General features: G+C 41.5%; 1 protein-coding gene across 3 annotated transcripts; it reads left to right on the top strand.

Moving 5' to 3' along the window:
- pip4p2 (phosphatidylinositol-4,5-bisphosphate 4-phosphatase 2) lies at window positions 1–24,695 on the top strand. Of its 3 annotated transcripts, none has more exons than XM_080787355.1 (8): window positions 1–320; window positions 11,364–11,488; window positions 15,285–15,391; window positions 15,727–15,850; window positions 17,392–17,466; window positions 18,458–18,510; window positions 21,097–21,187; window positions 21,597–24,695. In XM_080787355.1, exons 1-8 carry the CDS (start codon window positions 200–202, stop codon window positions 21,738–21,740), a joined length of 840 nt encoding a protein of 279 aa, XP_080643481.1. In that variant the 5' UTR covers window positions 1–199; the 3' UTR covers window positions 21,741–24,695. The 3 variants fall into 3 exon arrangements, with proteins under 3 accessions (XP_080643481.1, XP_080643480.1, XP_080643482.1); XM_080787354.1 differs by having other exon boundaries at window positions 11,340–11,488; XM_080787356.1 differs by lacking the exon at window positions 17,392–17,466 and having other exon boundaries at window positions 11,340–11,488.
- Window positions 24,696–26,893: the final 2,198 nt, after the last annotated feature.

Genomic DNA, 26,893 nt, shown 5'->3' with positions numbered 1-26,893 from the left:
CCTGAGCTAGGCAAGCACGCAGGCACCCCCACGCAGGCAGACATGCAGTAGCTCCGCTTTTCTCCACTCTCTCCAGAACAAAACACCGGGCCGAGGAGCGTCAGCGCCCCTGTCCCCCTCGCCGCTCGCTTGCAGCTAGCTGTCGTCTCGTCCGCCGGGGCGTTTTTGGACTCCGTTCCCCAACGACACCCCCGAAATCATGGCCTCCGACGGCATGGACGAGCGGTCCCCGCTGTTGTCGGCACCCAACTCGGGGAACGTCACCCCGACCACCGCGGCCCCGCCGCCGTCCTACCTGCAGGACCCCAGCAGCCCCCGAGGTAAACACACACTAAAGACCACCTCTCCTTCATGCACTGCAAGGCATGCTGAATCACGGAGCTATGCTTTATCATGTCTATGGGAAACGGGCGTCGCTATTGGATCGATGACAAGAACTAGAGCCCTATTTCACAAAGAGTGCAAATTGCTTATCTGTATTAATGGCATGCCCAGATATCGACCATATGAAGTGGTTAAAGGAGAAAGGCCTCCTACAGTTAAAATCCTGTAACAGCTCTGCTGCATGTGTGTTTTTGCAGCATAAATGCTTGCATCACAGTATTATGCAGTCGCTGGTTCTCCTCAACCAGAATGTGTTGTTGCCAGTCAGATGTTGCAAATAAGTGATTGATGTGATGGGGAGGAGGCTGGAACAGAAATATCCATGGCCATTGCATTATGTTACTGTAGCCACAGTTGTGTCCAGCTGCTGCATACTAGCTAATCTACATATCTACAGGCTTAAATAATCATATTGTATCATTGTTTTGCAATGCCATTATTAAGATGGTTATTCGTTATTTTGCCATTTCCCTTATCAAGGGGGGTGGGGCCATATCACTGGATAGGATTGATGATTGCCCAAGCACCAAAGTCGACCTGGTCTCGTTTTTAGAGGACAATGTTTTGCCTGGCTGCATGTTCTAGTGTGATTTCAAACATTCGTATAATCCAACCGTGACATAGGCTGCAATGCTGCATGAATAATTGTTTCTAGGTATTAGAATATCACAGTCTCAAACAAAACATCTCAAATGTAGGCTACTGTGCCAATGCTTATAGATCATGAGTGACCTCAGCACATCTTCAGCTCTCCCACCCAGTCAGTGGGAGGATGCATGTCTTTGTCACGAGCGAGCAAGGCCTTTTTCACTGAGTTACTCTCAGATTCTCTGGCTGCATGTGTAGCAGAACAATAAATGCTGGCAGAGGCTGTAAGCTCCCCGAGGGATAAATACATCATGTGCATAACCCTGTATGCTATGCTGGGCCCAGAAGAGAACAAGGAGGGTGGAATAATTTTAACTTAGTGGGAATTTGAGATGGATAAGCTTGGTGGTGCAGGCTGCCCTAAAAAACTTTCATAACCACTAAACCCTTACCCAATAACGTTGTTGTCTGGCAGAAACCTTCCCATCTCCATATTCTACCTTTTAGTGTTTTTTGGTAAATTAATGCTCTACTAGATCATACTACAACGACACACAAACACATCAAAAGTAGCAGATCTACAAGCTCAAATCATGAACGTTTTCGAGACTATATACTTTGTTGACCGGGGTAAGTAACCCAGGAATTATTACCAGGCAGGCCCCCTCCTTTTTTCCCCTCTACACCAAATATTTTAGCTGAAAATAGCCCATCTTCTAGTAGTGCAGCGGCGTAACTCAGTATATTAGACCAATCGTTCATTTTATGATAAAGGGCCAAATTTGGCAGAAGTGTTGACAGATATATTGGGAACAATACTGGATATTGGGCCATCCCTCACAATATGTCACATAGTGCCATGTTGTGAATGTGAACTTGTAGATCTGCTACTAATACTATGTTTGGCAAATGTTCACCCCAGAATAAGGATGCTAGGGTTTATGTGCTCAACATATTACATATTTATTGACATTTATGGTTTGATGCCATAGAATCCCCCAGCCCTGTTATCAGTAAAACAGGGCTTCACAAAAACTGCCAGTTTTCTCCTATACGTAAGCTTTTACCCCAGTCAGGGGCAGCTGTGGCGTTTATGAAGTCTACTACTACTAGCAAATGAATGGATTCATTGACCATATAATACTCTTTAGGTACATTCCAGGACAAACGGCTAAATGGCAACGAAAAGAACATTCTCGACAATTCATATTTCACCCCCGGACTACTGTAATACTCAAGACTTAAACTTAAACTTGTTATGTGACCAAATGCAAATGAATGCTGATATCTCTTGACCTAGTTTCCCTTTCCCCCTCAAAACCTGATGACTAATTCTCTGTGTCTGTCTTGGGTGTGTTGAAATCCAGTCAGTTCTCTATCAAACAATGAGTAAACAGGATTATTGGGAATCAAAGAGGGAGCAGGGCTGTTTTCTCTATCAAGTCATGGAAGTAACATGCGTGATGTATTTATTTACTATGCAGAATGTGATGTCATCACACAGATATCGACTCCATTTGCCAAGTGGAGAGGACACTTTGTGAGCGGAGAAGTACAGTATATCTTAATAGAGTCGACTAGATAATTAGATATCATTCCTGTAAGTAGTTTCAGGCTACAATAATTAATATTTAAGTAGTAGTAATAGTTTCAGGCTACTGGAATTCATATTCAAGTACTGAGCTTGTCCCTGCCATTGATTTTATTTATTTTTTAATTTAGGCCACGGACCCCCATTTTAAGATAATAAGATATATGATTTGTAATCTCTGGGACGCCAATCTAACAGCCTTTTTGTTGTTCGACAAGTCTGATATGGTCTGTCAGTTGGTCTACAGGCTGTCTTACATAAAATACTTTACTGTAAGTACTGAGGTCACAGTGAAACTCTGATCAAAAGAGACATACTGTAGTCTGTAGTTGTATTTACTTATTTACTATCAGTCACTCATGCATGTATGGCTGGGTACCCACTGGAATCTCCTCAATGTCCCAGGGCGTCCCCAGGTCCCACATTGAGAGTCACTTCTCTACGTAGTGTCAAGATTCACTCAGAACTATTCCAGAATCAGAAGTGATGGAGTTGATGCTAATGCAATGATGGACTTTCATTCTTGAAGGGAGCCATTGAGAATTTGAGATGCCATTGAGACATTACTCAAGAATCATTAACACAGATTAACTACCAAGAACAAAATACACTGTTGCAGTTCACCCCTGAAGTGAGCAGGGCTGTTGCCATCCATCAACTTATGTCTGTTGGTATAGGTCCTGCACAATTAGGTAATGCAAAATACTAGTAGTGATTTGTTTCCCCTTTTCTTTTTATGTTCCACAAACAATTATGTGAAACTTGGCAATTCATTCAAACATCTTATTTGGTCAGCTGTTGCACCTTGAACTGGTCTTGTCATGTTACACAAGTGTTGATAACCAGAACAATGTGCAGCCCATGTAGACTACACATGGCGGCTGGCATGTAGGGCAGCAACAAAGGATCTCCACTTCAGTCTGTCCTGGGCCAGCGTCTTTATAGGTGTGATGCAGGGGCTTCAACTCTCCCTCCACTGTTGGGTCGGCCTCTTTTGCGTTTGCCCTCTGGTGTCCAGTGAAGTGCAGTTTTGGTGATGTTGTCTTGTTCTCTACGTATTACATGCCTAATCCATTTCCACCGCCTTCTCATAAGGATGGTATCCATGTTTTCTTGTTTGCACAGATCAAGGTGGTGTTGGTTGGAGATGGTTTTGACATAAGACATAATTGGCATCAATAAAGGTTTTGCTTTTAAAATGTTCTCACAAGGGGGTCTTTGTTGCTTGTTGTTTTGTTTGACCAAAGATATGATAAAGTAAAAGTACAACGAAAAACAAAGCAATTGCACATCACTTTCTACCAAAAATCACCATTGCCAATAGTTTATTCATAATCATGAATTAAGATTGTACATTTTGCCATAATCGTGCAGCCCTGACAGGGGGCAGAGATCAGTGACTGTCAGCATTCTGCTAATGCTGCATCATAATATTTCATAGACTGTTGCATTATCATCGTCATTAATAGCCAGTATTCCACAGCCCACTGACACAGACAAAGAAAAGGAAGTCTTTTATTTAACAAATTTATAGCTTAAAGCAGCAGATTAAGGTCATTCTAGGCGTAGGGCATGTCCATGTCAAGGTTTCAGTAACAACAAGGACCCAAATTCCTCCCACAGTTCACTTCAGGTGGTATAAGAGAGATGTTTTTGTTAAAATAAATTTTGGATAGCTCTATATTTCCATAGTAATTATTTGTATAGCCTAGAGTGTTTGTTCTGTAACAGGGGTCGCCCTGTCTCTCCAGCTTTAGTAAAAAAATAAATGTTCAGTGTGGGAAAGATAATTCATACAGGATAAAGAATAAACAAATGCATTGGAAGTGATGAAACAAAGACATTGTACAGTATATAGTTTGACAGGGATACCCCTCTTACTAAACAAGCACGCTATATCAACTATTGTCTAAATATAGAGATTGAATTTTAAACAAATATATCACTTACACAACCTTTAAGCCCTATTTTATACTTTGGCATACGTTGTGTGATGACATAGCTGATCTACAAGGCAAGCTCATTGCGATGTGTGGTGAGCTAACTGAGCTTGTAGATCTTTTTGTAGATGTTTGCCTATATATGATGACATAGCCAAAATAGGGATGCCAATTTGGTAGTGAAAGACACATGGTGTAAAATGAAGAAACATGACTAGCTAGCTAGTCTGGTATTCAGTCTGATATTCAGCAGCCTGCTGGGTGGCTAATCTGGCACCAAGTGAACCAGTGCAGTAGTCAGCCAGCCACCAGGCTGTGATAATGGTTGTTGTGGTCTTGTTGATGGTAGTAAAACGCCTTCTCATCTTACCCTCCCTGGCGCAGAGGGCTTCCAGTGAAACCATATAGGTCCTATATACTATTTCACCAGTGCATTAGGACGCTGGCAAGCCACAGAGGAGGAAAACAAGAAGGGAAAGTAGACTGCTGTGCTGAAAGTGGCTGTTGGTTGATGGTGCAGAATTTGTATTCATGTTCTTGATGTTATAGTGGTATATATCATGTTCAAATTTAATAGAATGCAGTAGAATAGAAAACGGAAAACCTCCCACCCAACTTATAAGGAACTTGATATCAAATAGATGGAACGTCACATACAATTTAATACACACTATAATTATATGGCAACTTGGCAAGTCATAACAAATAATTCTGCATTGAGTGCGGCCTCAATAATTCATCATCGTACCATAACAGAAGCTGGCTGAGTTGACCATGCAGCTCAATAAAAGAGCACAGAGAAAGAGGGCCCAGTCTTTCGACATGGCGATATTGTATTTCTAATGTGCTAGCACAGGTCACCCACCCATCTGTCCCTGTGTTTGATTGTCACCCAACCTCAGTGACAAGGCCACTTACTGTATGTGATCTCAATCGGAGTATTGTCACTGTCAAGAAGTCCTTTAAAAGGAAAGAAAGGATATAGGAAGGAATACCATGGTTTCACTTTAACTTAATCAGAATCTGTTTTTATTGTCACTTCTACAATATTCACTAGGCACACGGGGGCAAAATACCGTTCTCCACAACTCATGGTGCTTCACATTAACCCATTCTGACCGGGCACCCATTTTGGTGTTAGCATCATGTTATGCTTTAGCTATTGAAAAATAGCAGATCTACAAGCTCATAGCGCGCCACTCGGTGGCGCGCTATGAGCTTGTAGGTCTGCTATTTTTGAAAAATCTGACAGAACGACTGACATTTTTAGATTTCAGGTCAGAATGGGTTAATCAGACCAGTGTGTGTCCAGTGGAAACCTCATATGAATCTGATCTCAGTTCAGAATGGGTTAAAAAGCAATAGACACATTAAAAAAGAGGCAAAGCCTTTTAAAAACATTACAATGTAAATAGAGCAGACAACATTGGCAGAAGAAAGTGCTGATGCATTCAAAGTGCAATAAAGGATGTTGGCCTTGGGGGTAGTATATGGCGAGCATTCAGTGCTCTGATGCTGTGAGGGAAGAAACTGTTTGAAGACCTGCTCATGCTTCCCCCTAAGCTCTTGAACCTCCTACCAGATGGAAGGAGTTGAAAGAGATGGTGGGAGGGGTGGGAGGGGTCAGTCATTAATATGCTCATGGCCTTCCTGACACATCGGCCTCTGCATATGGGGCGTAGGGTGACACCTGTGATCCTCTCCGCTGCTCTCACTATCCTCTGTAGGGACTTGTGGTCGGCATCTGTACAGTTCCCAATACCAGACAGTGATGCAGTATGCTGGCCAGTGTGCTCTCAATGGTTCCTCTGTAGAACGATGATGTCATAACTTATAATAGAGGAAGGGGAGTTCACCCTTTTCAGTCTCTGCAGGAAGTATACGTGTTTCTGGGCTTCCTTGGTGAGAGCTGAGGTGTTACCACTTGAGGTCATCAGCAATATGCGGCACCTGGAACTTAGTGCTTTGAACTACTATTTCCATAGCAGCCCCGTTGATGGTAAGTGGGGTGTGCACTGTGCACACTAGGGCCTCTAAAGACCATCTTCTTGGTTTTATCCACATTTTAGGATATGTTGTTCTTATTGCACCATATGGTCAGTTTCTAAGGTGAAATTGTGTTATTACTACAGCTTCATGTACAGTTGCTTATGTTTGAGAAAAATATAATTTAATAAAAAGCTATGACGAGAGGATGATATAGCTAAGAGGATGATATTATTGGAAGTATTATTTGTTTTTAAATTAGGAACTTGTGCTGTTTGTTTTTCATCAGGAAGTCGAGGGATAAAACCGATACACCAGTTTGTATCATTGTTGTAAATCTTCTAGAATTTGGAGATATTTGTTTCAGTTTTCCAATATCGACTGTCTGTTTAGACTACAGGAACAACGGATGATATGAATACGTAAATGGAGTGGCGTCCTCATTTGTAATCACTTTCCACCTTGGAGTCCCTATTTTGGGCATGTCATGAAATTAATTCCTAACTTTTCACAAATTCGCAAAAATAGCCAGTTTACAAGCTAACAACAACACGTCACAATGTTTGTTGTGAGCTTGCAGATCGGCTATTTTCGTATGACAAAGTAATATGAAATGGTTAAGATGACTAAGTGTGGGAGGTGGCTCTGCTGGCAGCCTGGCACCAACTCAGACACACATCAGGAAGACCAGTTTCAGGTTTCTTTGAGGAGACACGCTGGTCAGTGATGTTGACAGCATTTGACTCGTTTGTTGGGAAGAGAAAGTTGGCTTCTCTGCTGGAAACGATAACACATCAAGCTTTGAGCAGTGGTTACCATTAACACAACCAGCGCCGGGATTTGGGACTTGGTACCTATGTAGGCTAGGAGCTGAGCTGTCTTGAAGAAGATTGAGTGTGTGCGTACTTGTTTCAGAGCGAGTGAGAGACTTGAGTCATGATTGACGTATTAATAGTATGATAGTAACTATCCAGTGCATCTGCATCATCAAGTAAAGATTGCAACCGCACCCCACAAAATCAAGTGATCTAACTCCACAATTCATTAAAATGAGGAGACCCCTTTACTTGACATGTATAATGTGTTTAGAAACCAATCATAGAATTTCCTTTACAAAGCCCTTGTTGTTTTCCACCCCTTTGGGGTGGAAAAAGAAGACTGTTAGCCTACAATGACATTGCTGAAAATTGTGGAAGTGGTTGTACACTTTCATGTCCATGTCGCTCTGTAGGATACAAAGACGATGTAAAGGGAAGTGGTGAATGAAATGAAAGCCTGAGTGAGGTGACGTAGTAAAGGACTGGTCGAGTTAAAAGAGAGCAGACATGTAAGGAAATAGTAGTAGTAGTAGTACTAGTAGAGTCTAGTAGTGACTGGTGCAAACGTATGGATTAAGCTGATACAGAAACAGAAACCTGGAGGAATGCGTACTCTAAATGACATAAGGATAATATGGGATTAAAGGGACATACTACATACTGTAGCCACCACGGTAGCCGTTTCATACATTTACTGTGCTTCCAAAAGATTTTTAAAGGTCAGGGTTTTTGAAAGGTCAGTTTGGGCCTAAAACAACATTTACGTTCATCAGAGACAGCCCATTATTTTCATCCGTGCATCCAAGTTCCTTATACACCACACACAATTTGACACAAATGACAGATTTGTTTTTATTTGTATTGTTTTTATACAGTTATAACACGAGGTATGATTTACTGTATATGATGGTGATTCAGTGCTATCAAAGCACATTCAAACTCAAGAGAATACCAGGTGTCTGTAGTCTGTACCCCTACTAAAGGAATGAATAAAATAGTAAAATCATGTTTTTGGTCTTTAACCACCCCTTAATTATTGACGCTTATCCTGAAGGCAGGGTGGCCACTTGGGAATGGGACGTTTCCCGTTTCAATCCCTGGCTGCTCCTGGGTTAGTGTTGAGCAAGACACTTGGCTCAACGCCTAACTGCTCCGGGGGGAGAAGGTTGGTGCCTTGCATGGTATGCTCCATGTGCATACTTTCTTTTGGATTCTGTGTCTCATTACTCTCATATCATGAGACCGGTTAAAGTTATACCGGCAATCAGTAGCTATTTGGCTCATTTTCAAAAAGTGTAAAAATAATGTGCTTTTTGATGATTTGATTAATCGAAAAAGTAATCAATAGAATATGTGCAAAGAAAATAATCAATAATTGCAGCCGTACTTAAAGCTACACTATATAACCTCTGCACGTCTGAATGACAGCAAAGTCAGAGAAGCGTTGTGTTGTGTTCATAATGATATACTGTATCCTGCTCTCCCACAGAACTGGAAACGGCATTCATAGACCGCATGTGACGTGGAATGAATATGTTATTTACCCAAGTGATGAAATTAGACACCAGAATAGCACAGCATTATGTAAACATTGTGATGTGACGGTAGGCTGACAGTAACGTATACAATGCTAGAGGGTGTGACCGTGACGTGACCAGACAGCCTGCTCAACATCAGTAGCAGAAGAAAATTACAGCAGTGGTTCTCATACATTTTTCAGCTTCAGTATCCTCTATCCATTCTTTCTTTCTTTCTTTCTTTCTTTTTTTGTGCTTTACCCGACTACAATACTTGGAAAACGGCAAAGGAAACCCATCGCTAGCATTTGTTGCTGTCTTACAGTATCTCCATATTTCAATTGTTGTTGTTTTTCTGGTAAATTAACGCCCTGGTTGATCATAGTACAGCGTCAAACAAACCATCACAAGTAGCAAATTCACAAGCTGGAAGCGTGGCGCTAAGCTACTTTAGCGGGGTTTTTTAAAAATTCGAATCCTGAAAAGCAACAGTTTTGGACTGTTTCCACCCAACAGAGACGATATGATGGTATGAATAAATGGAGTTAACAAAATAGATCTTGTAGATCCTCTCAGCGTATCACTAGTACCGTACTGTATTGTGGCGTGTTATGAGCTTGTAGATCTGGGATGTCAGGGTGCCATTGCCATTGCCAAGTGTAACAATAGCAGCATGTTTAATTTATCAGCGAGCGATATTATTACTTGTAGAGGGACCGGTATTGAGGAACAAGGCGATAAATACTTAAAACAATGTTTGTTTACAAAAACTAAAACATATCCAAGTACAAGTTGCATTGCCAAAGTAAGCTTATCAGCAAAGCAATGTGCCAATCAGGCCTATTCTATTTCTATTCTATTTCTCCGCCATCGCTATGCAGTGTTCACTGTTCAGATAGTGCAGCATTATGTTTTTGTTCATTAGCTGAAAATGAGCTCTATTTTGGGCCTGTATTCTTTCTTTTTTCCAACCTCCAACCAATTTAAACCTCAAATCCTACTTTAGTCTTATTAATTAGAGGTGTACATTTGAACAGCTTCAGCACCCTCTCAGTGACAGTAAACAGGTTTGTAATGTAATGGGTCCCAGGACCCAGGGGTGGTCTTTTAGATGGGTCCCAAGGACATTTTATGATTCCTTACTTCAACGACGTCAGAGTACAGTATTCCATCCCAGGACCCCCGGAGGGTGACATGATTGCGTCGTTTCTCAATTTAGTGAGTCTAAGGATGCAGGATGCAGGCTATTTGCATCACTGCCCTCTGGGGGACAGATTACTGCACAGACCTGACAGATCAGCTGTTTCCGATGCACGGTATCGCGGTTCAGCTAATATAGGCTAATTGCTTCCTTCTCAGTTAATTTTATTTACTTAATTGACTTTGGCAGTTTCATTCCAACATAGAAATTCAGCATATATATACCTCATTAACGCCAGGCAATGAATCTTACTGGACTCAATCTCCTTCATGTCTGTTCTGTTAAAAAGGACCCATTGTTCCTAATGCACACGTACAGACGGATCAACAGTATACAGCTAACCCTACACACACGGAAAAGAGTCACATGTTCAGTATTCACAGAAGGTCATGGGTAGGGCGCCCCGTACCAGTTTTGTGTTGTTAGAATGTTTCAAAAATCTTCCCAAATATTCCACTTAAAAAAATAAAAAGTTCACAACACATTGCGATGCGACGCATTGTGTGAGCTTATAGCGTTATACAAGAGCTCATGTGGCTTATAGTCGCTTCTTTTGAACTTTTTTCATAGACTTTTTTGCTTATTTCTCTTGCAAAATCTGGCAAAACTGCTAGCTTCAGATCAGTAACTGAGAGCTCACGTATTGAGCATTATATCCAGTGAGGCGATTCAAGACAATTCTTATATTTTGTTTTCACATGTCATAATTATCAATAAGAGAGTGTATGAATGACTATAGTTTGATGTGTTATGTGTATAATTTCACATATCTTTTGTCAAGCTTTTGATAATCTGCACATTTTCCGAGCGAGTTCCTAATTAATTAGCAAATCAAATCAAGTCTCTGTGCGAGGCTTGATGTTATGAAAATACTTTCATCTTGTCAGAGGCAATTATACTCAAGGAGCAATCCTATAGCATAAGAAATGCAATCTTCATAATGCCTAATCTATAACCTGCTAATAAGAACAATGTTGATGTCATTGTTGATTTATTCTATGTTATAATCACAGATTATCAACAACAATGCACTTTTTGTGTGCATGCACACAAGCGGCCTGCCGGTGTCAGATCAACATGGAAAGCATAATTTACTCTAAACTAAAGCGTTCTTACTTCTGTAACAATTGTGCTAGCGGCCGAAACATATATCTTTCATATCCTCATAAAAGAGGATTTGAACTTAAGAGCTTGAGTCAGGTGTGTGAAGCCAAACACGGAGAGAGATGGCAATGGCATGTTGTCTGCATGTGTTTTTTTTTTAACAGCTCGCTGTGTGCTGTGTCCCCCCTCCCTCTTCCTGTACCCTAAAAGCGGAACTACCTCCCCCTTACACAGCCATCGCCAGTCCGGATGCGGGCGGTGTGCCCGTCATCAATTGCCGTGTGTGCCAGTCGCTCATCACCTTGGACGGCAAGCTGCACCAACATGTGGTCAAGTGCACCGTCTGCAATGAGGCTACGGTAAGGGAGTGCAAAACACACCTTTTTCTCTCCTTTTTATGTTTTCTTTCTCGACTAAAACATTTTGCTTAGAAAACGGAAAAGGGAACGCGTTTTTAGCCTATCGTTGCTGTTGGGCAGAAACCTCTTATCCATATTTTAACAATATTTTAGTTTTTTCGTAAATGAACACCCTACTTGATCATACTACAGAGCGTCACACAAACCATCAAAAGTAGCAGATCCACAAGCTCCAAACGCGGTGTGAAGCAACGCACTTTGATCTGTTACGTTGGCTGTTTTTGAATTTGAATCCTGAAAAGCAAAGTTTTGGACATATGAGGTTTCCACCCGACTGAGAGCTAAAGAATCATAATGGAGTGAACGTTGCTATACAGTATTGGTGCTCACAGATTCTGCCAATATGTATCATTACAAATCCTGACATAGCTGCGGTAGATTACATTTTTATAAAACTTCCTTTCACAGTTTGAATTATGAACACTGTCGGGATTGGATCCGTGGACATGGCTCCCGATTCCACTTAGTAAAATAGGAAGTTTACATTGTAATTTTGCTGTGTACATTTTTGCAACACGCATATTGTCAGAATCTGCTTTGTTCACGTTTGTTAATGTTCTAAAGGACTTTGAGAGCTGAGAGCACAGTAATACCATGGTCAGTAAGTACACCATTACTAGTAGTTTTGGCACTGTGGGCAGGTGCCAAATCGAGCTGGAAATGAGAATTAGCATCTCCATGAAGCTTGTCAACAACAACATACTGAAGCACAATGTACTCTCCAAGACGGCTGTGTTGAAACCATTTGTTAATTCCGCCAGCATTAATGATTCCCTCGATAGCATAAGAGCCAAATATCCTAACCGCATGTTACAATGACAAAATGCTGTGTGTGGTGTCTTGACCGGTTGTTGTTGTCTCGGTCGGTGGTGAAAAATCCAGACCGCGAGTATCACAACGCCTGCTACAGGCTACAAAACATTGTCTTGCCCCAGAAACGGCGCAATTAATGTCGTTTCTGAGATAGAGGGCTTTGAATGCAGCTCATAGAATGCAAGTGGATGCGCGCGCATCTTCAAAATGGCCGTGGCCACTGTCCCACTTTGAGTGTTATTCTAACGAACGGTAGCTAACGATTCAATCGGATAAAAACATGGATTAAAGAATATAAACCCTGGAAAACACTGGCAGGCTAGGGTACTAATTTAACCCTACGGTTTCGCCGGGTTTGGCGGGCTCCATGTTAAGTTTTCACTGTCAGTGGATCAACACCAGCAGATAACATTGGCAGCACTTGACACCTGCCCACAGAGCCAAAACTACTAGTAATTGGTGTACTGACCATGGTATTACTGTGCTTAACTGACCAGCCAACTGGCCTGACCTGAACCCCACAGAGAATCTAGGTTGTTTTGTCAAGAGGAAGGTGTGAGACATGAGACTCGACAATACAAATGCATTTACGACTGGGCTTCCATAACACCAGTGCCATATCACCACCATGCCACGCCACATTGATGAAATAATTTTGTTCAAAAGTAGCCCAGACCAAGTATTGACTGCATACATTAATGTACTTTTCAGATGGTCGATATGTCTCATTTAAAAAAACATTATTTTTTGTGGTCTCGTAAAATATTCTAATTTGTTGAGATAGGATTTTTTGATTTTCATGAGCTGTACGCCATAATCATCAAGATAAAATAAGTTTTAAATACTTCACTTTATGTACAATTAATTGAGAATATATGAAAGTTTCATTTTTTCAATTATATTATGAATGGAACTTTTCTAATCCATTGAGATGGACCTGTAGAACCAATAGGATAGGTTCTAGGCACTGGGAGGCAAAACAGTTTGATAGAATCAAGTCAGTGAGAGCTGGACAAGCTTATCAATGAACAATAACGTACTCTTAGTCATATTGGTTCAGGAAGATAAAGGCATTTCTGACTAACGGTAGTCCTGTAATTAGGGATTATCGTTAATTTTACATTAGTGACACATACTGATATGGGTTTAGCTTGCTTCCCATGGTTCTATTGAGTTCACCGATAACTGACAGTCATGGACAGCTGTCTGTATTATGTCTGATCTGAAACGGCTGTATAATAAGCCTGAGCAGCAGACACGTTCATAGTTAAGGTCATGCATCAGTATATCCACTAGGTCAGCTTAGTATGTATATATATAATGTGTATATATATATATATATATATATATATATATATATATATATATATACACAGTAAATGAGTATATCTCGTCACTGTCGGACAGAAACCGCCTATCTCCATATTTTAGATTTTGTGTTTTTCCGTAAATTAATGCCCTGCTACTACTTGATCATACCACAGCATCACACAAAAGTGGCAGATTTACGTCGTGTTTTGAGCTTGTAGATCTGCTACTTTTGCTCTTTTGTGTGTGTGTGTGTGTGTGTGTGTGTGTGTGTGTGTGTGTGTGTGAGAGAGAGAGAACGGGGACAGTGATCAGAGAAGAAGGACGGAACTGAACTCGGGTGACAAGTTAAGATGCTTCTAAGACCCCATGGCAAACAGGTGTCCTCAAGGATGCCAGTGTCTATTTGTGTCTGGTTTATTGGCCGGTGTGACTTGAGTGATATGTGGCGGCGGGGAACTGAATTCCATAAAAACTTCAGTCTTGCTTTTGCATATTGTGATTTATGATTATCACATTGTTGGTCAATGGTCGTCATCCGCGAATTGAAAGCACTTTGGGTCAGCTCATGTTGTGATGTGCAACATACATAAAGATGATCCACATTTTACGCTAGTTTTCACTTGCTGCATGGTTGGCCACATGCCACCATCGTGTTCTTCTGTACAGCTTGTGACGAATGAGCCCCATACAACCACAACCCTTCTCCACCCCATCAAAACAGTTTCTAAGCAGCCACAGTCGGGTGTGTTGACCAGTACTGACATGGCCTGACGGACAACCACGGCTGAACCTAACGAGCATTACTTTAACTGCATAGATGTGATGATGACAGAGCCTTGTTTACCTGTCACTCTTCATCAAATTGAAGATAATGCACCCCCGTCTAGACTCCGTGCATGTTAGACCTATTGCTCCACACAAAGTGGACAGTTTGATCAAACGGGTGGGTCCTTCTGGGGAGTTCCGTATAGATCTGTATAGCCTTCGAACAGGCATGAGCGGCATCGGTCCAAGACAAGAGAGACCGCAGGAAACGTCACCTCCTCCATCTGTGGAAGCCTGTGTGCCCCAGGGATAGGGCTGGGGCCAGGGATAGGGCTACGCTCCCAGTGTGCCCCAGGGATAGGGCTACGCTCCCACACGAGGAGCCACGCTCAGAGATAACTGAGCTGTCTACTGTCTGTCTGTCTACTGTCTGTCTACTGTCTGTCTGTCTACTGTCTGTCTGTCTGTCTGTCTGTCTACTGTCTGTCTGTCTACTCATCCGGCTGGAGACTCCACCGTTTAGATCTGTGATAATTATTTTATGATGGTGTTGATTTTGACGATTTTTTTTTACAAAATGTTTGTCGACTACCTTTTTATTCACTGACGAAAACTAAATAAAAGCTAAGCTATGACAACTAATACTAGAACTAGACTAAACTGCTAGGGAGGGACTAGTGGAGATCCAGTAGAACTAAAACACAAGTCATTTCATGTTTTGTTACGCTCAGGTGTGAGGACTATGACTAAACTAAATCAAAATTAGCTCTCAAATTAACACTGTTTTATGATTCGCTGCATGTGCATCAGACGTTGTCAGTAAAAGTTCTGATCTTGTGTGTTCCAGCCCATCAAGAACCCGCCGACGGGGAAGAAGTACGTGAGGTGTCCCTGCAACTGCCTGCTGATCTGTAAAGACACATCCAGGAGGATAGGATGTCCTCGACCCAACTGGTACTACAGCGCCATCACACAAACACAACATTGTCATTGTGTCTGAATGTTGAATCATAAATAAATATTGGAACCACCTGAGACAACATTTCACTTGAATATAATTTTAACCACACTTATTCTGGCATCCGCGCGCGCACGCGCATGTGTGTGTGTGTGTGTGTGTGTGTTAATCGCAATTATTTAATTGTCAACTTAAAAATTGTAAATGTGACGGCCTCTAAACATGCCTCTCTTCTTTCAAAGTGCATCATCAGAATGTGCCCCCAAAAGGCCTGTTCATACTCCAGTTCTCGGTGATGAAAACGCCTTGCCTGTCTCTGCCCCTCCCACAGCAGACGCATCATCAACCTGAGCCCGGTGATGGTGATCCCAGAGGAGCAGCCAGCCCAGCCGGCGCTGCCCGTGGAGCCCGTGGGCATGAGGGTGGTCTGTGGACACTGTGGAAACACCTTCCTAGTACGTTCATCCCATCTAGTCTGTCTGGCCAATCATCCTCTTACTTGATCCTGTATCGATTATTGTTCTTTTATTTGAGGGGCACTATGCCCAGCTTTCCGGGTTTGTGTGAACACAAACATTGGCTTGTGATTGGCTGATCACCCCATACCGATGATTTGATTGGCTGAGCAAAGTAATTGGTTAAGATAAAAGTGAGGGCAGAAAAGTGAAGATGACAAAAGTGATTGGCCGGAATGATTCTTGTGTGTGATTCTTTTATTACACAGATCCCCATTAGCTGCTGCCTTAACGTGGGGTCAAGACATTAATCTACATTGATCACAAAATAAAACATCTCACATAAATCAAATATCACATACAAAATACATACATTTAAAAATGATAAAAAAGACAAACCAATGTGAATTCATCAGATTCAAAATGGCAGTCAATCCAGTATGTAAGTTCAGCATAATATAGTATGTAATGTTTAAGTTTCCTAATAATCAAGCTTTTTTTTCCTTTGATGTTACGCTTATCGCTTGGAAGGCGATTCAGTTTTGCAATTGACCTATACAATTACAGCCCTCTTCATTGAAATGGGTGAAGTTATCAATCCACCACTTGCCTGTAGAATCAATGGAGTCGTGTTTATAGTGGGTATATGCATCATGCAATACGCGTCCTACATCCTCTGTCACATGTCTGTAGAATGGAGTTGTGTTTATAGTGGGTCATACCGGTTTGAATGGGTGGGTGGCCGGTTGAGTGATGGATGGATGGAGACTGACTGAGATTGGAAGGGGGGAAAAAAACTAAAACAAGGCAACATTAGGTATAGATCGTTTCACGCAACAAACTGAGGGATTCAGACCCTGATGGAGTAGGATGACAACTGGTAGAATAGGGACTTGGTCTCTGTTGGGACTAGCGCAATCTGAGAACCCATCGTCAAAAAATAAAGGAAAAACAGCGCCCTCTTTTCTTTGACGTTAGTCAACAGTCTAGAGAGAGAGAGAGACACTAGGACTATAGCGTAACAAGAAATATATAAAGAAAGGGTCCCCACCCAAATTGTTAGAAATCATCTTTTTTCCCCGCAAGTCTTTACTCTTGAGAGTCTGAGGTAACAACATGGGACCCGTCCTGAGCTGTGATTCTAGAACCCTGGTCTGTGGACGTGTGGGGTTGGGAACCACGTCTCTGTGGGGTTGGGAACCACGTCTCTCTGTGGGGTTGGGAACCACGTCTCTCTGTGGGGTTGGGAACCACGTCTCTCTGTGGGGTTGGGAACCACGTCTCTGTGGGGTTGGGAACCACGTCTCTGTGGGGTTGGGAACCACGTCTCTCTGTGGGGTTGGGAACCACGTCTCTGTGGGGTTGGGAACCACGTCTCTCTGTGGGGTTGGGAACCACGTCTCTCTGTGGGGTTGGGAACCACGTCTCTCTGTGGGGTTGGGAACCACGTCTCTCTGTGGGGTTGGGAACCACGTCTCTCTGTGGGGTTGGGAACCACGTCTCTTAACAACACTGCTCGTTGTTGCTTGTGGCGTCCGTAGGGCAGCGAGGACGCCCGCTCATCCCAGCCCCTTACCGAGCTGCCCACTGACGGCTCTCCCCCAGCACAGCAACAGGTTGAGGAAGCTGGCCTTTCTGCTCGCTTGGGGGGCTCCGATGGGTGGACATTAACTATAGCCTAACCCAGATCCAAATTTCTGTCTTTATTTACACTGGTGCAAAAGTGGCTTTTTTCCTATTTAGTTTTAAAGAGAGTTTTAGCCAATGGGATATCAAACTACAGCCTACAGTTTTACTGCCCTTTTTAAAGGAGTAGTTCACTGAAGAAATTACTTATACTCTATCAATTACACACCCCATGAAGCCTTGAATTCATGGTCATCAAATTATTGTTTTAGTATTGTGACAAAAAAAAACATAAAAATCTCCATTAATTAAACTCCTTGGGGTGTGTTATTGGTAGAAAACAAGTCATTTTAATTTTTAATTGGTAGAAACCTTTTTTTTCTTTCCCCCCCCCCCGTGAACTACTCCTTTATGTGGTTAAATAATGGTTAGTTAACTTCTAGCAGTAATCCAACTTCTCTTGTCTGGGAGCTTTTTCATTTCTACCTTGACAGCTAGATCTCTCCAGCTTGTGCTGCAGTAATCCCTCTTTTCAGAGACAGGTGTATGAAAGCCACATTTTCACTCGTGTGAAAAGGACCTGTTTGATTCACCCATGGTAGGAGAAAAAATATATAATTTCATTAACCCTACTTTGTTAACAATAGACGACTTCATAGAATAAACAATGACACCACCAGCTAACAAGTAGTTTTAGGTGCTAAATAAACTCTTGAACTGTTCCAATTCCTCACTTCTTTCCTTGACACGGGAGATTCCAATGTTACCACGACTAGTTATTTCAAATCAATACCAATGAGGCTATTGTTGATTCTCCTCACGCCTACAGTAGAGTAGAGTGTGTGTGTGTGTGTGTGTGTGTGTGTGTGTGTGTGTGTGTGTGTGTGTGTGTGTGTGTGTGTGTGTGTGTGTGCGCGAACAGAGGGACAGTCTACATGAAAAGTTAATTAACATGACTTTTCATTGTGTGTTCTCTTGCAGTGGATGGAGTTACGGTTTAACACGCTAGCCAAGTGTCCACACTGCAAAAAAATGTGAGTCTCCACTGAACATACACTCAACACAATCGACTGGATTGCTATTTTCACCACACACTTTTACTTTACACTGAACCAGACCTCTGTTTCCCTGTAGACAACCAGCCCAGACAAGTGATAAGAGGGGTGAATTATACTTAGTCAATCTGGGGAACCCAGTCGGGGAAAAAATTATAAATTGGAGGATCTGTCCTCAGAGATTAATACTCAGTTGCCTGCCACTGGCATGTACCAAAGGTTGCAGACAAGGCAAGCTCATGGAATGTTGCTATGTAATGCTTGGTGAGCTTGTCAATCCGCATTTTTTTTGTCTTCGGTAAGGCGTGCAACCAAGTAAAAAAGCTGGTATAATATAACACCTGGATGCGCCCTATACAAATTCCTATGTGCTTATATTCATGCTGCTGGCTGGCTGTTTGTGTAGGAATTTGTACTGGGCGTGTCTCACGTAGATTCATGTCATGCCAGATTAAAGATGCTACAATTCTATGACTTATTGCCTCATTATGATTGGTATTGTATTATCCAGTTATAGTCAAGTACATATAAGACTAAAAATAAATCTACAGAAGAATCTAGGCTTAGGAAATCACTCTTCGCAGTGTTCTGGTTCAGTGGACCAATACAATGTGGACAAAGTAGTACAGTAGTGGGAATGTGGACATGTGATATAGTAGGAGGTGCTACCAGAGGCTAATCTCGACATGTGACAGGCATTAGTGCTCCTGGATGCGGAATTGGACCAAGCACTCGACACAGGGATGGTGATGGCAAAGGTGTCTGTATGTCAGAGCACTGCGAAATAGTGGGGGATACATCATGCTACAAGCTGCAGTACAGCTAGCACTTATTTTATTGATTTACTTCTATCTCCCATTCACCCCTCTCTGTGTCTTTGTCTCTCCTTTTCTCTCTTTATCTACAGTATGTAGTTGTACTGTATGTATCTGGCTGTCTTGTCTCTTAAGGCAGACAGCAGATTAGATTTGGAGAGAGAGTAGAGGGAAGGGACGGGGCTCAAAAGTAGGGGTAACACCTTTTTATTTATGTATGCATGTATGTTTTTTCAATTTCTAGTTAGAAAAACAGGTTACTTAAAGATTATGCTCTGTAAGAAAGTTAGGGCAAGATTACATTTTGTGAGAGAAGGCGGTGGCGAGCTATGATTGAATAATCACTTATATTGACTTATTGAGCTATTAATGGACTATTACATGGTTTCCTGGCTCAGAAGTCATTAATATCTTTGTAGAATTAACTTTTTGGGTATTAGAAGAACGGGGGGGGGGGATTTCTCTCTAATTTATCCAAGCAGGTTACAGTAGTTTGAACTCTGGACACAATTTATTTATGACACAAATCAAAAGCCACACTTGGATTTATCTGCCCATGTGACAAATCTGAGTAATCTTGACAAATGCAGCATTATATATAATTATAAATTACTCAATATTCATTGTATTGTAAGGTGCTTTGGGTAAAAATACATACTGTATTCATATTTGTGCTGGTGGGCTGACACAATAGTGTGCCATACTGTAGATCAGTTTACCCCCTGCTAATCCTTAAAGGAAAACAAAGCCTAATGATGATGCTGATGATGCCCAAAAATATGCATGCCAGGTTGAAGGTGGTCCAGTGTGTCTGTGTTTATGACTATTCAGCCCATGAAAAGTATTTAAAAAAAAGCTTGTGACTAAATTATAACACCTCCATTGGAACACAGGTTCCTGAAATGTAAATGTAAGGGATTTGGACATTGGACACTGTCACCCGACAGTAACAGTGTGAGAGATACACTCAGATGGAGGCTTGGGTCTGACGCAGCAACACTCGAGAGAGAACCATAAAATAGGAAGCGAAACACAGAGGACGTGAGGGAGAAAACTTAGTAAAGATTAGTCAGAGGAACCCTTAAGCCATCTGAAAAAATGCTTTCGCACAGTCACATGTAAGGCATGTGAGAGAGTAGACTCAGTAGAGTGAGCCCACTCTCTCCCTTCCTCCCGAAAAATACTGATCTCAGGTCATTTGGGCGCATTTCAAGCTAACTCTTTATGACGGCCTCTGTGGAGTAAAATACAATATTAAATTCAGGACTACAGGATCAGGGCATGTAGGCCAAATGTTGGTGCTTTTTCATCTGTGATTGGAAAAAGGCACCGCGGGAGGCTGATGCCTCACGGCAATGAAGGACATCATTGGCATAGTGTAAACAAATGTTAAATACACTCATTTTAAATGAAGTGTTTTGTGAATGCTGCGTTTTCAAGTCAAGGCAACCGACTACCCTGTACCTGGTGGCTTTTCGTACATGTTTGGTTTTTCTTTTTTAGTAAATGAACGCACTACTTCAGTCACACAGAAGCATCAAAAGCAGCAGATCTACAAGCTTGTCAGTCTACTACTTTTGCAATTTCTGAATTTTAATCCTGAAAAAGAACTGTTTTGGACAGAGGTTTATGATGGAGGTTATGAGGTTTCCCCACGACGTATGGAAACCTATATTTATCTCATTTGGTCACTTCTCATAGACTGACCTGTTTTGTTCCTTTGCTTTCGCTGACCGTCACCCATCCAAAGATCATCTGTTGGCAGTGCGCTGCCTAGGAGGCGATGTTGTGCTTACATCACTGTAGGAATGATCTGCATCTTTATCGGCGTGGGCTTAACGGTAAGTCCTGTCACTGTGTAGACGTTAAGTCTCTCTGTGTATACTGTATATTATATTACGCTGTCTTCAAAATCTGTCCACCAGAGGGTGCTGACAACATGACAGCGCACACCTGTTTTATGCCTTCCATGCATTTGCTGGTTGAGTAAAGTGTGACAGGGAGAGGTGTCATGAGAATATTTAATTGATACCCAATCTCTTCTGCTCTTGCACATTTCTAAACTGCTGCATAAAGATATATCGTACAGCTGTCTTAAGACGTTTATCATATGACGTTCTACTTGTACTTCAAATTTATTTATTATCTTACATATAATTTACTTCATAAAAAAGTGTGTTGTAATGATGTATGTCCCACCAACATTTCACTGCTCTCTCTCTCTCTCTCTCTCTCTGTGTGTGTTGACAGGTGGGAACCCGGGACTTCGCCAGTCGCTACCAAGCCACCTATGTGTCGTGGGCGTTAGCCTACCTGCTGGGGCTCATCTGTCTGATACGGGCCTGCTACTGGGGCGCCATCAAAGTCAGCTACCCTGAAAACAGCTTCGCCTAGAGCGGGTCGTCACAACGCCACTCTGACCCAGTCTGGCAGAGCGGGACGTCACAACGCCACTCTGACCCAGTCTGGCAGCAACATCACACTTAGTTTCTTATTATTATTTTTTTAATACATTTTTTTGTTGTGATTTGGGTGCTCGAGCGGAGTGGATCATAAAAAGGCCTGGACAGGAACCATGCACCGAAGACTGGGTTCTCTGTTTTGGCATGTCTCCAGTCCAGAGTTCTGATTCGCTGAGCAAACCCCTTTTCGTGTCGGTTAACGGTCTCTGATGGGTCCAGAAGGAATGAAATCCAAAGCCCTGTCTCTGGCACAAATTGTCCTAACCACTTAAACCTCAGCATCCGTATTGTGGGGAAACAGAAGATACACTAGTATAGATCCCTGAGGGACTCCGCTCAACCATGTGGGGTTGAGTACTTAAACCACTTGAACACTAGCGTACCTGTTCTGGGGGGGGGTGCTTACTGCTTAGTGGATATCCAAGCTCACAAACGTGTTGCAACCCAACACATTTTGAGCTTGTAGATCAGCTATTTTCAGTAAAGGTATTCTTTGGAGAGAGAAAACAGGAGGCGGCTTAGTATAGGGTTTAAGTGGTTGAAATGATTTTTATTCTGAATCGATAACACATGCATATTAATATAATAATTATATATATATTAATTCATTGGTTTGCTAAATGATTAAATGTGATTTTATTTCTCTCTCTCAAAGGAAAACGAATGCCATAAAATCCTAAAATGGATTAGTTATGCCAAGTGGATGGATTTGGATCATTTGGGACTACTTTGAGTTGTTATTTTCAGCAGCCTGGTGGATATACTGATGATGGTACGCGCTTGTTATCCATCAGACAGAAGCCAGACAAACTCCTACGAACAATGCACCCATTGCACTGCAATTTATGCAATTGAACGTGTTTTTTTTGCTGCTAGTTTGAAGCCAGTTACAGAAAGCTGCATATTCATACTGTATTGTAACCATTTACCTTGCCTGTGTGTACACTGACAACATAGTATTAACTCTATGATTTTTAAGTCTTGAAATGATCGACTTAAAAATTATGTAAAAAAAAAAAAAAGAGCGACAGAGAAGAAATTGCCATGAAAGCAAAATTAGTCTTTGGTTGAGGTTTGGGTTTTGTAGTTCCTTTACCAGGATGATATCGAATAGTTGCTTCGTTTATTACAAATTGGTATAAATAATAATCATTTACATACTTTTACAGTGAAAGAGATTAATGTCACTCGTTTAGCGCATAAACGAAGGTAAAGCAGTCTGCCGAAACTATTAAAACAACATATTTTCTTCCTTTCTTTATTTTTTTACTTCCTGCTGATTTTCATATATGACAATCCAGATTATTCAGTCTGGATCTTCTTCCTTATTTAAATAGTAAAATCTACAAGATGTTGCCATTTTTATTTAAAAAAATATACGTATTATTAATACAAATTCTGTGTTGCATTTAGCAGAATCCGTTTTGTTTGCAAGTTTGAGTGCCGCTTCGCTGTGTCAAAGAGGAGACTAATATTGTGGAATATCAATTTCTAATCAACAGAGCAACTATTGAACGTACCGTATCTCACCAGTAATTGCAGTTACACGTTCTATACAACCCAAACCTCTACTGAAGTAAGATTTAGCACAAAATAAAATCTGTTCGTGCAATGTCACAGCCCAGTATTAACGCTTAATTTAAGCTCCATCGCAGGTTGATGTTGCTTGCCAAAAAGAACAGATTGACGTTTTATTCTTTTTTTTGCCAATCGACACCATCGTGATGCAGAGTATACATTTGAGCTTCAGTCAGAGAGCGTCCAGTCAGGAGGAGCTCTTGTGAAAGCTGTTGGACTGTGTGCCATGCTGCTTTTTGTTTTTAATCCAGCAATAACCTTTGTGTTCGTCAGACCTTCTAACCATCTCTGCTTTAATTCCTTCCATACCCTAGAGCAGTGGTTCTCAAAGTGGGGGCCTGGGCCCTTAGGGGCACTGCCAGGGTCCAATTGGAAGAGAGAGGATTTTTGTCTTTCTTTTTTTAAATTCAAATCCCACTCATGAGATTGTTGGCGCTCATGTTTTTGCAGTGCCATTATTGACAAGTTCTAAAATCTTAAAAAAAAAAAAAAAGCAGAATTAGCTGACCTACAAGCTCACAACGCTTCACATTGCAAGTGCGCCGTGAGCATTATACCGCAGATCAGCTATTCTTTCTTTTAGTTTTAAGGAATTTGGCAATAGGGGTCCCTGGCAAGGCAGAGTTTGGGGACCCCTGCGTGGTACCCAATCTACTCCTCAGTGTTAATCTCACTCTTGAAAGTTTACAAAACTGCACCATTTTTACACTCCCATTTAGTTCCTAACTATCAAACATTTACAGTATCTAGAGACCCCCTGGAATCACCCCACGGGCCCCTGGGGGTCCCTAGATCCCACATTGAGAACGGGTGCCCTAGACTCGCTTTGTGTTCCTCATTGCCTTTAAGTTGCCTTCCTGCAAGGTAGTACAGTACGAGCCATCGCAAAACATGGATCTCCGCACATGTTTGCATGGTAGCCAAATCTTTCTCAACCCAGGTGTGTCCGTCCCCTTTTCTGTTACAGAAACGATAGTCAAAGCTTAAATAGTTCTCCTTCCCACCTGTGCTTTAGAATGTATCTCCCTCGCTTGCCGCCCATTTTGGAACTTCCTGTGAACTCTGCTAGCTAGAGTAGCAACGCTATAGGCTAACTCTGCATCCCTCTCTTGACCAATGGGCACAGTTCGAACCTCTAATATTTGTTCTGAATGTGATGATGATGAAACAGAAAATGATATTAATAAAAATAAAAAACTTTGTACAGTTAAATCATTAGGTGGAAAACGGTAGTGGCAGTTGGAAGGAAAAAGATGGCTCTTAGGTCTTTTTAAAGATGATAATTTATCAATAAAATGGACAAAACCTCTCCTGGTAAAGCTTTGTCATTGATTCTTGGTTAGGGTTGAATATGCAATTGTGCATTGGACAGGATTCTGCTGCTTGCGGATGACTTAACCACAGAAACATATCTGCTATAATCTTCATCTCGTTTTTCCATATGCACACTCCAGTACTCCAGGACTATAGCAATGATTATCAGAAAATAGAGCTATATTAACACTATTAATCACTTGTTCATTTCTTTTTCTTTTTAGTATCTGTACCCAACACTAGATATCCCAATATATCAGGATAACATTCAAGCTGTCACTCCTGACACCTACTGTCTCCTTGATGTGCACACAGTAACAGCTGTGAAGGACAACATCCTTCTCTGGGGCTGTTGATGGGTCTCCAACCAAGAGGGTTGTTTCAACTGCCGATGTCACCTGGGCAGAGAAATCTACCTTAATATTGATCCTGTGTGGAGATTACTCGTGTGTGACAGAGGGTTTGGCATGCCTGGCAGGCAGTGATATGGGTAAATATGCTTTGATCATACATGGCTATGAAGAGACTAACCCTTTCCACAGAACTATACATTGAAAGATGTTTTATCGTAGTGATTTTCAAAGAAATCTTGTCAAGGAATTGTTTTAGGAATGAGGCACTCGACATTTCTCAGCCTGCTGTATTGGCGGTAGTACTCATCTATGTCCATGAGGGGGAGACATTTGCAATGTTTTGAACAAAGACAACACTTGGAGAGGCAACATGCAGGGCTGACTTCAAATCTAAATCATGATTATTTTACAACTATTGCCTAGCAGATCTGCATATCACGAGGTGACACAGGAACTTAGCCTACAACAGCTATTTTTATTACTAATATAGGCCTATATATATATATATATATATATATTAAATCTGCAACTCAATTATTAACTACATCTCTTTTATTATCCTGCATGAGCAAGATTAAATCGGTTTATTCGTTCTAAATTACTTATTTCTTACTTATTTCCGCATAAAAGTGTCTGAGTGTGAGGAAATAAATTAATAAAGACACACACACACAGTATGTGGAATTTTCCCAAAAATACAACTGACTTATTCCACTGCTAGAGATAAACAGCATATATTTCCCCATGACCATACGCATGAAATACAACAACAATATTATATTTATTCATCAACTGTGATTGAAACAGCGAATAGATTTACACACATTACAGACACATTGAATATGGAAATGATAGAATACTGGTATAATGGCCCTCTTTATGAACACTCAACTTGACTCAAGAAGAGCTCGTCATCTCTTCCATTGTCTCTCTCACACCCTTTCAAACACACACATGTACGTTTAAATTACCCGTTAAGGAAATTTTACCATTTCACTGCTGCCGGGCAAAAAACACTCCATATTTTCCCTTTTTTATGTTTTTTGTAAATTAACGCCCCATTTGATCATACTACTGTCACACAAAAGCATCAAAAGTTGATGCTTTTGAATTTGAATCCTGAAAAGTAAGGTTTTTGAGGCTATGAGGTTTCCACCCGACAGAGACGATTTGCTCATTGTCATTTTGAACCCTATAAACCCTGAAGCCAAAATTGCCGATCTGCAAGCTCACAATGCATCACAGCGTGACATGTTGTGGTGCTTGTAGATCTGCTATTTTTGGTGCACACCTCTGAGGCAAGTAAGTATAAATCAAGCATAACTCCAACCCTATAGCCCCTAAATCAATATAACCTCTAAATCAGTGGTTTTTCCAACCCTTTTCATATCAAGAGCCATTATTCATGCGGAATTTAAGCCGCATGGACCACCCTTTGATGGCATTTAACCCATTCTGACCGGGCACCCATTTTGGTGTTGGCATCATGTTATGCTTTAGCTATTGAAAAATAGCAGATCTACAAGCTCATAGCGTGCCACCGAGTGGCGCGCTACGAGCTTGTAGGTCTGCTATTTTTGAAAAATCGAAGAACGACTGACATTTTTAGAATCTGATCTCAGGTCAGAATGGGTTCATCAGACCAGTGTGTTGTCCAGTGGAAACCTCGTATGAATCTGATCTCAGGTCAGAATGGGTTAAGCCTCTCAGATCCAATTAGAATGTTTAGTTGTTGTTGGATACGATTTTGTCCACAATTCCATGCTGTATTGATGTTGGTACCATTAGGAGAGATAACAGGCAACAGTTGATCAAAATAATTCTTCTTTTACATTCTCTA

The sequence above is a fragment of the Protomyctophum bolini genome, assembly GCF_963924005.1.
Source record: "Protomyctophum bolini genome assembly, chromosome: 17".
NCBI lineage: Eukaryota > Metazoa > Chordata > Actinopteri > Myctophiformes > Myctophidae > Protomyctophum > Protomyctophum bolini.
The sequence above is the reverse complement of the archived record's forward strand: the minus strand, read 5'-3'. Positions and strand labels throughout refer to the sequence as shown.

What these genes read in the sequence shown, in the direction of transcription:
- pip4p2 (XM_080787354.1), top strand. Translation starts at nt 200, where the DNA reads ATGGCCTCCGACGGCATGGACGAGCGGTCCCCGCTGTTGTCGGCACCC. An exon ending in CTCCCCCAGCACAGCAACAG is followed by an intron (nt 17,467 to 18,457) that starts GTTGAGGAAGCT and finishes GTTCTCTTGCAG; the next exon opens with TGGATGGAGTTACGGTTTAA. An exon ending in TGTCCACACTGCAAAAAAAT is followed by an intron (nt 18,511 to 21,096) that starts GTGAGTCTCCAC and finishes ACCCATCCAAAG; the next exon opens with ATCATCTGTTGGCAGTGCGC.